At 46.8% G+C, this 13,286-nt stretch overlaps 1 protein-coding gene across 3 annotated transcripts in view; it reads left to right on the top strand.

Moving 5' to 3' along the window:
* Window positions 1-11,474, top strand: part of DRGX (dorsal root ganglia homeobox) — a 34,893-nt gene extending 23,419 nt beyond the window's left edge. For 2 of the 3 annotated variants that reach the window (XM_034930468.3, XM_034930469.3), the window contains exon 7: window positions 9,161-11,468. In XM_034930468.3, the coding sequence (XP_034786359.1) occupies window positions 9,161-9,426 (266 nt within the window). In that variant the 3' untranslated portion in view covers window positions 9,427-11,468. Of the gene's footprint in view, window positions 1-9,160 lie in introns of all 3 variants that reach the window. The other variant, XM_008961169.5, reaches the window with a different exon arrangement.
* The last annotated feature ends 1,812 nt before the right edge of the window (window positions 11,475-13,286 follow it).

The raw sequence follows: 13,286 nt of genomic DNA, 5'->3' as shown, positions 1-13,286 counted from the left end.
CACCAAAACCCCTTCCAAATTAACTCAGGGATTTTGACATTAATCAGATTGGTTAACTTCGTTAAGAATACAGTTTTTCTTTCCATGGGGTATTGAGGAAGCTTAGAACCTGGGAGACGGCAACTTTGAGGAACTAAAATGTGCCAACTCGGTCAAGAAAGATAGATTCTCTCTCCTTTTCTCCCTTCACCAAATATTCACTGAGTGTTTACTTTGTACCAAAATGGGACAGTTTTGTTCTGCAACCAGGGCTGTGAGATTGGATGGGGGAGGCACATACATCAAGCTTGGTAGGTGAGATGTGTACAAAAACAAACACGGTTCATGGTGAAAAGACAAGAAATAAACCATAAAACAAGAGGAAGAGAAAGTACTTCAGGAGTTCTGTTAGTAGAAGACAGTGGGTCCAGGAGTGAATTTGGCCTTGTTTTTTGTTTGATTATTGGTGACTGCATTTAAACACAGCAGCTAAAAATATGCTTAAATATGGTAGGCATCTACCAATATTCCCACTTAAACTCTCCTTGTGAACTATAAGGAACTGGTGTGATGACTCACAAAATGTTTATTAGTTTATTTATTTTACTACAAAGTGGAAATAAGTGAACTATGCTGTTTGCGTTAGACGTCTCATAAACCCATGTATTCGTTTTCTGTTCAACTCTTGTTACCCTAACCTGAACGTTCAACAGGAAAACCGTGTGTGAGAGCTCTCCTTGTCACTGGCATTGCAGTCTACATACCTTTATGATGAAAATGTGCTATTGGCAGAGACGAGACAGAGCTAACTTAATTTTTCCTGTCAGTCTTGGTAGTAGATCAATTAAACTGCCAAGGAGATCAAATATTTCAGACTGTATTTATTACATTAAGTATTTATATTCAGACCAAGCCTTTAAAGCATGATGTCATATAGGAATGGAGGCCGATTAGATCAATTCAGCAGAATTTGATGGAACTTAACGGAAATCAAATTGTGTGTTTGAATTTAGTGTCCAGGAGGTAGTAGCATGTTCTCAGGCTGCATTTAAGGACCAGAGGGCTCTTACATAGACTTTTGTGATGGCACAAGCCTGCCAGTGGGAGGAAGGGAGTCATGGCCTTTTAGGGGCTTCATGGGGTGGGGGCAGGCAGGAAGGGACTCACTGACTTCGGTCCACACAAATGGGAGGGGAGATGAATAGAAGGTTGCTGGTGAATCTCATGGCGCACCCTCAGCCCCATGTTTGCTGTCAATACCCTGAGTGCAGGCGGAGGCCATTAGTCATCTTGGAGTCTTCACTGGGTGATGAAGACACGGTCTTTATCCCTTTGCAACCTGTGTGGGACTCTGTGCTGAAGGAGAACATCTGTCACCATCGTCTGAATGAGAGAAGACAGGAAATCACAAACCCCAAGGAGATTACCCTTTCTATGAGAGTAATACCTGGTCAGTTTAGAAAGAGCAAAACATACAATAAAACACAAATAAAAAAAATTCATAGCCTCAACACCCAGAACCAGCCACTGTGAATATTCTGGTATTGGAACATTTTAAAATGTCATTTATGAATATATATCCCTAATAAACATATGTTTAATAACTTTTAAATTAAAAAGTTTAAATTAAGATTTTAAATTTATACATTTTTCTATTTCTAAGTAAATTTATATTTATATACATATACCTATGAAGCTAGATTGATGTGGTCTATGGCTGTATATATACATATGTACACTACATGCATATATGTGTTTTAGTATATGTGGATATGGATCATCTTAGTCCATTTGGGCTGCTATAACTAAATACCGTAAACCCGGGGACTTATAAACAACGGAAATTTATTTCTCACGGTTCTGGAGGCTGGGAAGTCTAAGATCAAGGTGCTGGAAGACTCAGTGTCATGTGAGGGCACTGGATTCATAGATGGTGTCTTGTTGCTGTGTCCTTGTATAGTGGAAGAGGAAGAGACAGGGCAACCCTCTGGGGTCTCTTACGTAAGGACATTAGTCCCTGAGAGATCTGTGCTCATGACTTAATCATCTTCCAAAAGCCCCACCTCCCAATGCTGTCACCTTGGGGTTTAGGATTTCAACATATGAATTTTGGGGTGGGGGGACATCACCATTCAGTCTATCCATGTGTATGTTTTATACACACGCATATATATTCCAAAATGTATTCATGTTGACTTACTGATGACTTATTGTTTATTTACTGCTCCTTTACCTATTTTTAAATGTCTTATTTCATTAGTATCTTTTTCATGGTACTAAATATCCTCCTTTAATATAATTTGTCGTAGTTGTAGTGTGTTCTATACCGGTATAACTTATTCAGCCAGTTCCCTATTACTGGGCCATGGGTTGATTCATGATTTTTTGCTGCTATATGTGCAGAAGGATGAATTCCTTAGTAGCTAATTTAATTTTTAGCCCATTCATAATAGCTTAAAATTTTTTTATTTAAATTTTTTATCTTTAAAAAATATTATTTGCTTATCTTCTCTTTATTGTTCCAATTTTAGTGCATGTGCTGCTGAAGTGAGCCATGATAGCTTTTTGATAAATTAAAAAAAAAACAAAAACAAAAACAATACTCTGCTACTCCCTTCTAGAGTCCCATGTCTAGAAATCAAGTAATTAGGAGGGGGTTTTGAAAGTTTGTTTGGCTTACTCTTCAAAATTCTCTTGGCAGTATAAATTACTTTTTGGCCAGATGGGAAGATTTCACTGAGGAAAAAATACAGCTGTGAAAAAGTGTACGGCTTGTGCCAATGGCAGGGTAGGCACGCAGTGCTGGTGAGAGCAGTCACTGCATGTACCATATGTGCATGTATGTAGTGTTACGTGTGTGTGCATGAGTACTGTTGCAGGTCTCGTGTCCATCATGGTGTCCTCTGGGGAATACTCGGGACAACTTGGGTTCTTCAGTTGGTCATGGAATTGAACCAGAAATTGGAATAAGCTGTGAATTGTGACTTAGAATTGTCCTTTAATTTGTATGGAATTGTGGAAATAATTGTTTGAGGATTAAGTACCAGGTGCTTTATAGGATTTATCCCCAAAGTAGGTGTGATAAGGCGAAGAAGCTGAAGCTTGAATGGATGAAAGCGGGTCCCGTGTCTGGTTAACAGTGGGGTCAGGGGCCAGACTTCTTCTACCACCTTCTTCTGTCCACCTTCTTCTTTTGATCACCTTCTTCTGCTCTACACAGCTGCATTGGCTTTTCTGGCCCCAGAAAAGCCAATTTCACTCGTTTATAGGATTTCCATAATGATGACTTGGTTTTAGGGTAGACGTTTTCTAAGTGTGTTTGTCACCTTATGACATAATAAAGAGGCGGTGCCTAGCTCCTCTCACGGCCAACTCAGTGGCCCCATGACTAATAGTCACAGGCTTGGTGCAGTTTTCAAAGCCCTGTCAAACATCATGTCTTGTGACCCGCAGTCACCACTGTGATGGCTTTGGGCCATCCTGGGATGCTCTGCTTGCCTCTGTGCAAATGGCTCCAGGTTATTGTGTATTTTGAGTGTTTTGGGCTGTTTCAGAAAATTTTGTCTCTTTTCTCAGCATTAACCATCAATGTGTCTGCCACTAGCAGTCACATTTCTTTCTAGTTTGTGGCAGTCTTGGAAATCAGACAACTTATGTTAGAAATGCACTTTGCACATAGGAGAATCTTCAAGCATTTGGTGAGGGTCCTAGTAGCTGGGACTACAACTGTGTGCTACCACACCTGGCTTTTTTTTTTTTTTTTTGAGATAGAGTCTCACTCTGTTGTCCAGGCTGGAGTGCAGTGGCATGATCTCAGTTCACTGCAAACTCCACCTCCTGGGTTCAAGTGATTCTCCTACCTTAGCCTCCGAAGTACCTGGGATTACAGGAGCACACCATCATGCCTGGCTAATTTTTGTATTTTTAGTAGAGATGGGGTTTCACCATGTTGACCAGGCTGGTCTTGAACTCCTGACCTCAGGTGATCCCCCTGCCTTGGCCTCCCAAAGTGCTGGGATTACAGGTGCCTGCCATCACACCTGGCTAATTTTTTTGTATATTTTGTAGAGACAGGGTTTTGCCATGTTGCCAAGGCTGGTCTCAAAACTCCTGGGCTCAAGCGATCCACCCACCTCAGCCTCCCAAAGTGCTGGGATTACAGGTGCGAGCCACTGTGCCTGGCCTCTACTTGAGCACACGTTTCATGGCCAAAGTGCATGAGCTTTGGGTCTGGATTTTTACTCAGTAGCTATTTACTAATAAGTCACTGTGGGAACCCCAGAGGATGAAGCTCCATCATGTTATTTCAAGTTCTCAGCAGTGTTCAGGGTCCATGAAGTTGTTTGTGCAGGCGGCATATTGATACTGTCAGATCACTGAGAAATCAAGAGTCAGTTTTTTAAGAATCCTGCTTGTGGAAATCATTTTTTTCCTTTGCAAAAAATGGCTATAGAATTCAAGGGAGATGCTGGTTGTTGGACAATTTAAGTTAACATATGTATGTGCCCAGATCACTGTAGTTCCTATCCCCCCACTGCTTTTCTCTTTAGGGTGATGACAGAGGTGTCTGTGGATGGGAGACATAAGGTAGGGTGTGACCATCACACAGGAGAGAAGGACTTTACCCTCCCTTTTTCTGCAGGTTCTGCCTCTGTTAAGGCAACCCACAACCCTGTGGGATGGCAGTGAAGTTACTGTGAAGTCGTATTGACCACATGATTGATTGCTGAGCCATGTCTCCTTTGTGTAGTTGGGTCCTTGGATGCAGATTATAGACTTCATACTTTTCCTTGTTAACCATCTCACTAGATTTGTCCCCTGTTTGCTTTTAATCTTGTCTCTTACACAGATGGCCTCTCTCAGTCTTTTCCATACCTCTGTCTTGGATCCACACATCTTCCCAGTTCTCATTCAGGTCTGGGCAGGTCCAGGGGAAGCCCCTTTGGCAGCCTCTGAGGACCTCCCTTCAGATGGCCAGGGCTCATTTGCCACATTCCTAGGTGTGGCTGTTACCGTGTTTGTGCGTCCACCTGCAGGCGTCCGCCCCCTTTGATGGACACTTTTGCTGCAGTCCAGGCTTGGGGTGCAGATGAGGAAAGGGAGCGACGGCACGTGTCGGGCTGTGTGCCCAAGGCTCTTTTTATTTTTTTGAGAAGGAGTCTCACTCTTTCACCCAGACTGGAGTGCAGTGGCACGATCTTGGCTCACTGCAACCTCCACTTCCCAGGTTCAAGCAATTCTCCTATCTCAGCCTCTGGAGTAGCTGGGACTACAGGTGCAAGCCACCACACCTGGCTAATTTTTGTATTTTTAGTAGAGACGGGATTTCACCATATTGGTCAGGCTGGTCTCAAACTCCAGACCTCAGGAGATCCACTCGCCTAGGCCTCCCAAAGTGCTGGTTTTACAGGTGTGAGCCACTGTGCCAGGCCCCAAGACTCTTGTTGGTCAGTGCACACCTATCAGGGTCAGCTGCCTGCTGAGGAATGCCACCCCCACCTGCCCCTCTCACCAATAGTCAAGAGCTGGAGGGACGTGAGAAAACCCTGCGAAGCCTCCTTAGGCAAAGGCCCGGTGAGTGCGGTGGGTTGAGAGTGCCAGCCCCATGGATGTGGGACTGGGTGTGGCTGGGTGAGTGTTTGGCGGCTCAAGGGGCTTTGAAGATTGTTGCTCACTGCAGGAGCCATAAAAACAGCCCAGGCTGCCCTGTGTGCACTTCATCTTCCTGGATCACTTTGCCCTCAACTCCCCTCTGGCCAGCACACTTAAAAAAAAAAAAAAACTTATTTTCTTTTTGATTATGGTAAAACATGCGTAACATAAAATTTACCATCTTAACCATTTTTAAGTGTATGAGTCAGTCGTATTAAGCACATTCCTGCTGTTGTGCAGCCAATCTCCCGAACTCTTCATCTTGCAAAACCGAAGCTCTGACCTGCGAACAATTCCCACTTCCCCTCCCCGGCCGCAGGTCCATGTCATTCTACTTCTGTCTCTGGGAATTTGAGTACTCTGGGGACCTCACAGAAGAGGACTCCTGCAGGATTTGTTCTTTTAGTGACTGGCTTATTTCACTTAGCATAATGTCTTCATAATGACCCCTGTTGGAGCGAGCGTCAGAATTCCCTTCCTTTTAAGTCTGAGTCATATTTCGTGGTATGTACAGTCCTTATGGTTTTTAACCACAGGGTCCTTGGCTTCACTTGGTCCTCAGTTTCCCATCAATCCAGTGCTGTGTGAGTATGTGTGTAGGGGGTGAGCCAGGCACACATAGACTCTTTACCCTGCTGCAGCCTTGGTTCTGTGAGTTAATTTATTCCTCTTAACTTCCAAGTTTGGGTTTTGAGGGCCAGGAGTATAGTTATGGGTAGCTTTCTTGGGGTCTGCTGCAGGTGTGACCTAGCAGCTGTAGGCTATGGCTCCAGAGCAAGGAGGCTCTGTCACTTCTACGTCTGGCACATGGCTAGATTTGCCACTGAGTTACAGAGCATTGAACTCACCATTGATGCTTACATTGGAGCAAGCCCTTGACTGGGTTAATATCAGCCTGAGATGGATTGAGCCCATCTTTCTCATCTGGCCTGACCCAGGGCCGACTACCCAGGGCTAAGCCTAAGGACAGTGGCCCCTTCCAGGTCCCTGAGAGCCTATAGCCCCAACCAGTCTCTGCTCTCAGGTGTGCCTGCTGGGTCTGTCTTCAGCCTTCCTTCTTTTTAACATTCATTTAAAATTAACATTATGTTTCTAAGTTTAAAAGACATTCATTTTCATTGTAGAAAAACAAGAAAAATTCTAAATAGATATAGAGAGGAAAATACAAATCTACAGCATACCCGCTCCAAGGGGGACCACCATTCTTAATAACTTGGCGTCTTCACATGTTAGGTGCTCCTCACCAGTGAGTGCGTTTGGGCAGGAAGACTTGGAGGAAGATAAGGCCCCATGGGGGTGGGTTCTAACCATCAGGAAGGACTGAGGCTCATAGCAGGCATTGTTCCCAGCAAAAGCTGTCATCTCCCATGAGAGTCTCTCAGTGACTGGTGTCAGGGTGTGGCTATGCCTGTGTAAGAGCCCCTAGGAGAAGTGGAGCAGCCAGGCCCCGGGGTTTGACCAAAAGCATGACAGGCTGGAGGCCAGCGGGCCTGCAGGGCAGTGGGGCTGGTCTCAGAGCTCCCTTGCACACTCTGCGTGTGTGCTGCCTCACACTCATCTTGGTATCTGCCGCCTACGGGATCAGTCCCTCAGTCAAACTTGAGGTAGGAGGCGAAGCTGCATTTAAACCTCCCATTACAATACAGGAGAGGGAAAGGCCACCAGGAGGTTCTGGTCCCATCTCTACAATAAACTGCAAATCTGGAGCCTCAGTTTTCTTACCTGGAGAGGGGGATGAACCACGCCTACATTATGGGTGGCCATAATGTGATGAGAGGAGCAGCGGGTGGTAAAGGTGAGCTTCCCTTTGTCTCTCAGCAGGTTTGGCAAGGAAGAGGAGGATACGTGAATATGCTTGAGGGGAGCAGAAGTTACCCTGGCTTTGGCATTAGGAAGGCTGTCTTGGGAAGGGAGGTGGGGAAGTCCCAGCTGCCGGAAAAGCTGGTGCAGCTCCGGCTGCCCCTGAGGTTGATCTCTACAAGTGGGTGCCAGGCCTGGGTGGCCTTCCAGGCTCCAGTGAGCACAGACATTTGTCTCACGATTACTGCCCCTTGGTGGCTTGAGGAAGGACTCCAGAGCATGCTCAGAAAGGCAGAACAGCAGCTCAAAGCTCACTTGCAGCCTGAGGACATGTCCAGGACTGCAGGGGAGCTGGGACACAAGTGTGCTGACCTTGGTGCTGACCTTGCTGCAGCCCTCAGCCTCGGCTGGGACCACTTCAGAAATTCCCTCTTCTCCATATTTTCCATTATCAGCAGCCAAGAGGCAACACGTGGGTGAGAAGGATTGACTGGGCTTGGACCTACACTAAGCACTTTCCAAACTGGTTCCCTCTGAGGTTCTCAGACCTCAGTTCATGACACCCGTGGGCCATAAGCAATATCTAACAGTTAACAGTTCTGTTCATTCAATGGTTAGGTCCAAGCAGCTCACTAAGTATGTCCTGACAACTTAGTAGCCATTTGAAAAATAATACTTATAAATTAAAAGAAAAATAATGTTTTTCTTTTCTTTTCTTTTTCTTTTTCTTTTTAATATTATTTTTTAGAGACAGGGACTTGCTCTGTTGCCCAGGCTGGAATGCAGTGATGCAATCATGGCTCACTGCACCCTTGAACTCCTGGGCTCAAGTGATCTTCCTGCCTCAGCCTTCCAAGTAGCTAGGACTATCGGCACATACCATGATGCCTGGTTAATTTATTTTTTATTTTTATTTTGTAGCGATAGGGTCTCACTATGTTGCCCATGCTGGTCTTGAACTCTTGTGCTCAGGCGATCCTCCTACCTCAGACTCCCAAACTGTTGGGATTGTAGGTGTGAGCCACTGTACCTGACTGCTTTCATTTTTAAATAGCCACTATTCCTTTCTAAGGGGCTTATGTGCCTTATAAGCTTTGTACAGCTTCTCTAATCCTGGAATCCTATTAGACTCCACCACACACATTTTATATTCCAATGTGGAATTTTGTGTGGTGCTTGAAAAATCCAGCTTCACAAAGCAATAAAATTCTTGACAGGAATGCAGCAGGATCTCGTGGTTAGGCTGGGAACTGCCTGCAGCCAGCAGCTTGCCCGGCACCTGACATGTGTGGCTGGGTTTCCTTCCATTTAAGGTATCCCCGCAGTGCCCCAGTGAGTTCTTAGGGGTGCCTTGACACAGTTTGGGAGTGTGGAATGACTTAATGGGAACCTCCTTATAATCCTGCAATGTAGGTATTACCCCATTTTACAGAAGTAGAAACTGAGGCTCAGAGAAGCCAAGATATTGGCCTAAGGCCACACAGCTGCTTGGCAAGGGAGCCAGGACTCGCCAGGTGTCCCTGATGCTCTGACAATCCTTTGAACGATTAACTAGGTCCCTTATTTGTGCGTCTTTGAGGTTCTGAGCACTTGTCCTTCTCCCTTTAGTATCTGGCACCAGAGGGAATCCATCTTTCTGTCCTTCAGAACTCAGATCGTTTCCTGTCACCCAGCCCTGAGAGGCAGAAAGTAGACAGTGATGGGAGCCTGTTGTTTTTCCTTTTTCCAGGGGGCCCACTGTGCTCTTGCTGCGTCCCAGACCCCATGGGACTCTCCTTCCTTCCCACCTATGGCTGCCAGAGTAACCGCACGGCCAGCGTGGCCGCCCTGCGCATGAAGGCCCGCGAGCACTCAGAAGCTGTCCTGCAGTCAGCCAACCTCCTGCCTTCCACCAGCAGCAGCCCCGGCCCTGTCGCCAAGCCGGCGCCCCCAGATGGCAGCCAGGAAAAGACCTCTCCCACCAAGGAACAGAGCGAGGCAGAGAAGAGTGTATGAGGGTCCACAGTGCCCCACCCGGCCTACCCTCCCCCGCCCCTCCTTCTCCCAGCCTCAGCCCCTACAGAAAACTCTCCAAATAGCAAGGAGAAGCCTGCGGCCCCAGGGCCTCTGCATGGACCCAGGACGGGCAAGTGAGACCCACAGCTCCCTTGGCACCTGGAGCGTCCCTCTGGAGTCCCACCAATGCGGCAGTGTCGTCCTGGCTTCTTTGGCAACAGATCCCGATGGTACTTGGTGGCAGCAGAGCCCTCTCTGTGAGGAGCCTCCCTGGGATTTCCATCCAGGCCCAGAGTCTCGGAGGGAGGTAGATTCCTCATCCGTCTCCCTTCCTATTTCCTCCCTGGGCTGCCTTTGAAGGTCTTGTCAACCCCAGGAACTGTGGCATGGGCTGAAGTTTCATGAAAAGAAAAGGGCCTGTCCCGCTTACAGTGTTTAAGAACTGGGGAACTGGTGGAACCCCAAGCGACTCTTGCTCCCCTGGACCAAGATGAGCAGTAATGCCCTTTCTCTTGTTGGAGAACATTGGTTGTGGGCTTCATTACAAAGTGAGAAGATGCAGGGTAGGGAGGGGCCAACAGGACACAGCCTGTCCCAGAGGACCACAGTGGCTCTGACCCAGGAGATCTCACTGGCACATCTGGCCGGGGGGCTGGGCTAATCACCTAGGCCACCTGCTCCATGAACTGGGGGCTGCTGTCTTGACACTGTGGGTGTGGAACTAGTGTGGCCCCTGTACCTGAAGCACTCACCTGCAAGCCCTTCCTCTCTCCCAGATAGACCTGTGGATTGGTGGGAAGTTAAGCAACTGAAAAGCAGCTCTCTGGTCCAGGAGGGCCTGAGGGCCCTTGGAGAGGGAAGAAGCCCTTCAGGAATGCCTCTGAAGTAATTATGCATACAGATGAACTACCTTTCCCCACATGCCTGGCACGTAGAGGGGGCTCTTCAGTGGTGGTGGTTTTTTACTGGGGAAAAAAAAGTAGGAAAGGAGACAGGAACAGCGTATGTGCAGATATGGAGCATGGGGAAGACATCTTTCTCATGGTGTGGAGAGCATTAATTCCAAAGGGCCAAATTTCACAGAGATTTCTGTTTTGGTCTAGTGTGGCTGTTTTCTCTGGTGAGGATGGTGACCTAGAGGAGATCCAAGGGGAACGTGCAATAGCATAAGCTCTGCCGCTTTCTGGCAGGGGTGCCCGGCATCTGAAAGGTTGCAGTCTTTGGTGGCTTTTGCTGATGGTGTTTCCATGCGGATGGTTATTGCCTTCAATGATGGTTATTTTGGTTTCAGTTATTATCGTCAAAATGTTTTACTTTCACATTTCCTGTCCCCTTTTTACCTTCCCCCACTCCATGACCCCCAAATAATACTCCTGAGTGTATCATGCCTTGTCTATGATCACTACGAAGCATTTGATAAAACCCACTGTCTCCTTTAAAGAAAAAAATTAAATCCTTCTTCCTGCTGTATTTTGCTTGAGTATAAAGATGAAACGATTTGCCAAAAAGCGGCAAAGTTGCTTCCGTTTCCCTGTAATTACGAATGTTTGGTCGAAGGATGTAAGCTCAAGCCCTTATGTACACTAACTCTTCAATCTAATTGTTTGATTAAACTCGTATTTCCTCCAGAAAGGTACATAAATAAGTGAACTGTTGAGCAAATTAAGAATACTTAACAGCATTGCATCTGAAAAGTAGTTATGCTGATTAAATTTTGTGTCCTTGAGGACTTTCAGGAAATTACTTTTGATCGTCAATAACACAATTAAGTAAACTACACACACATTAGCATGAATAATTGATAAGAAATTATGTATTACCACGAAGCACTGATTTAATAATTCATGATGCGACACTCTAGTGACTGTGCAAAACTGGATCATATCGAAAAGTCTGCCTGATGTTACTGAAAGGAAAGAAAATGAGCACCAAACCTCTGCAGAGATATTGAGTACTTAGTTTTGTTGTACAAAGGCAAAAAGTAACGATGCATGATGTAGTTTCTGTTTGTTTAAATACCCAAATAAATTTAGAGGAGTTAAAACAAAGACCGAAAAAGCTCAGGTCCTCTCTTTGTTCCTCCCAGCCCTGAGGCTGCAGGGCTGGGTGGAGTCTGCGCTCTTCAATCTTCCACTTTGGCCAAGGTGCAAATAGAAACCTGGAAACTTCAGGAGGAGGGCATTGAGGCCTTGGCTCAGGAACCTTTTAGTGGATGCTGGGACAAGACAGGGGCCCCTGTGCAGATCAGAGCCCTCCCCAAGGCATTGACAAGCACTGCATTGCAGGGTCATTCTCGCTGGAGCCCCTGTAGGTTGCCCTGTCTGCAGAAGTTCATCACATGACTGTAAAAGGCAGCTGGGCTTCAGTGTGGGAAGGAGGCTCGGGCCCCAGGGATTGCTTGATTAATTAATTAATTATTATTATTCATTTATTAGTCGAGGCAAATGAAGTCCATTCCTGAATGCCCTCCAGGTTATGGGAAAGGAGTCTAGAAACCACTGAAGTTGTGACTGTGACTGGGGCAGCAGCCCGGCCTTGTTGGGCATGATAGCCTGCCCGGAGGAGGAGCAACTGTGGCATGGCATGGAGTCAGGGTGGGCAGCCCTGGCATAGGACCTGGGGGACTTGGGGGCTCCTCCTCCATTCCTCAGTGGGTGCCCAGTGTCTGATCTCTCAGTTGGGTAGAAAGAACTTCCTTTGACTCTGCCACTGTCTCATTTCCTGGGAACTTTACACAGGTTAACACATTTAATCCCAATGATAAACCCACAATGTAAGTCCTACTATTCCCATTTAACAGTTAAGGAAACTGAGGCACATTAAGGTCGGGCAACTTCTGTGAAGCTACATAGTTGATAGGCTCTGATAGGAAGAGGGAAAGCTCGGCTTTATTGGGTGTCACACAGCGAGTGGTTAATAAATGACTTGATGAGGTCAACTGGGCTCAGTCTTCAAGGCCAGGAGCTCCACGGAGGCATATGAGGACCCGCTGTTCCCAGCAGGTTTCACAGATGGTGAGTCATGGTTTGACTTTGCTCACTGTCTTTTGGGTTCTGTCCTGGATGGGCCTGTGGGAGGGGAGGATGAATCACCCCAGCGCCCTGTCAGACCTCAGTGTCTCCCTCCCCTGGGTCCGGCCTGGCAGGGGCAGAGGCAAGCCTGCCCCCATTTTATCTGCACCTGGCCTTAGGTGTGTGCCTGTCTGAGAGCAGGCCCAGTGGCGATCCCTGAACTCAATGGTGCCCAGAACTTCTGGGCCCCTCTGATGGATATTCTAGCAAGACGGGACACCAAGAAGGCGCCTGAGACTCAACCAGTCTATGTAATGGAAACTCTCTTTCTTCCTAATTTTCTGGCTTCACCAGAAGAAGTGAAACCTTTACAGATTCAGAGCTTCATCGAAGTTGGTTAAGAGCATGTTTCACTTCTTCAGAATCCTAGCCCTAAGGGCTGTGTGACTCTGGGTGGGTCACCTAACCTCTATGTGCTTCAGTCATCTACGTAATAATGGCACCAGCCTCCCGGGGCACTTTGGAGATTAAATGAGTGGATAGCTACATGGTGCCTGGCATGGATGAAGTGCAGTAGAAAAGCCAGCTCTTGTTCCACCAAGCCTCACACATGTCAAAGGCTTGAAGACCTTTTTCAGGTGAAAACCTCACTTTCTCAAGAAGGAAATGATGGAATGGCTCTCAGCTGTGCCTGAGCCTGCAGAGGGAGTTGGGATTGCCACTCCCTGAGCAAATTGTGTGGGCTGTAGGAGAGTTGATTTTCAGGAGGAGGCGTGTGCCCAGGCACTTGAGCTTGGAAGGGAATCTGTGGTACCCAGAGGCAGGGGTGGGCATGAAGGCTGGGGTCAG

The sequence above is a fragment of the Pan paniscus genome, chromosome 8 (assembly GCF_029289425.2).
Source record: "Pan paniscus chromosome 8, NHGRI_mPanPan1-v2.0_pri, whole genome shotgun sequence".
In the NCBI taxonomy this organism is placed as follows: domain Eukaryota; kingdom Metazoa; phylum Chordata; class Mammalia; order Primates; family Hominidae; genus Pan; species Pan paniscus.
The sequence above is the reverse complement of the archived record's forward strand: the minus strand, read 5'-3'. Positions and strand labels throughout refer to the sequence as shown.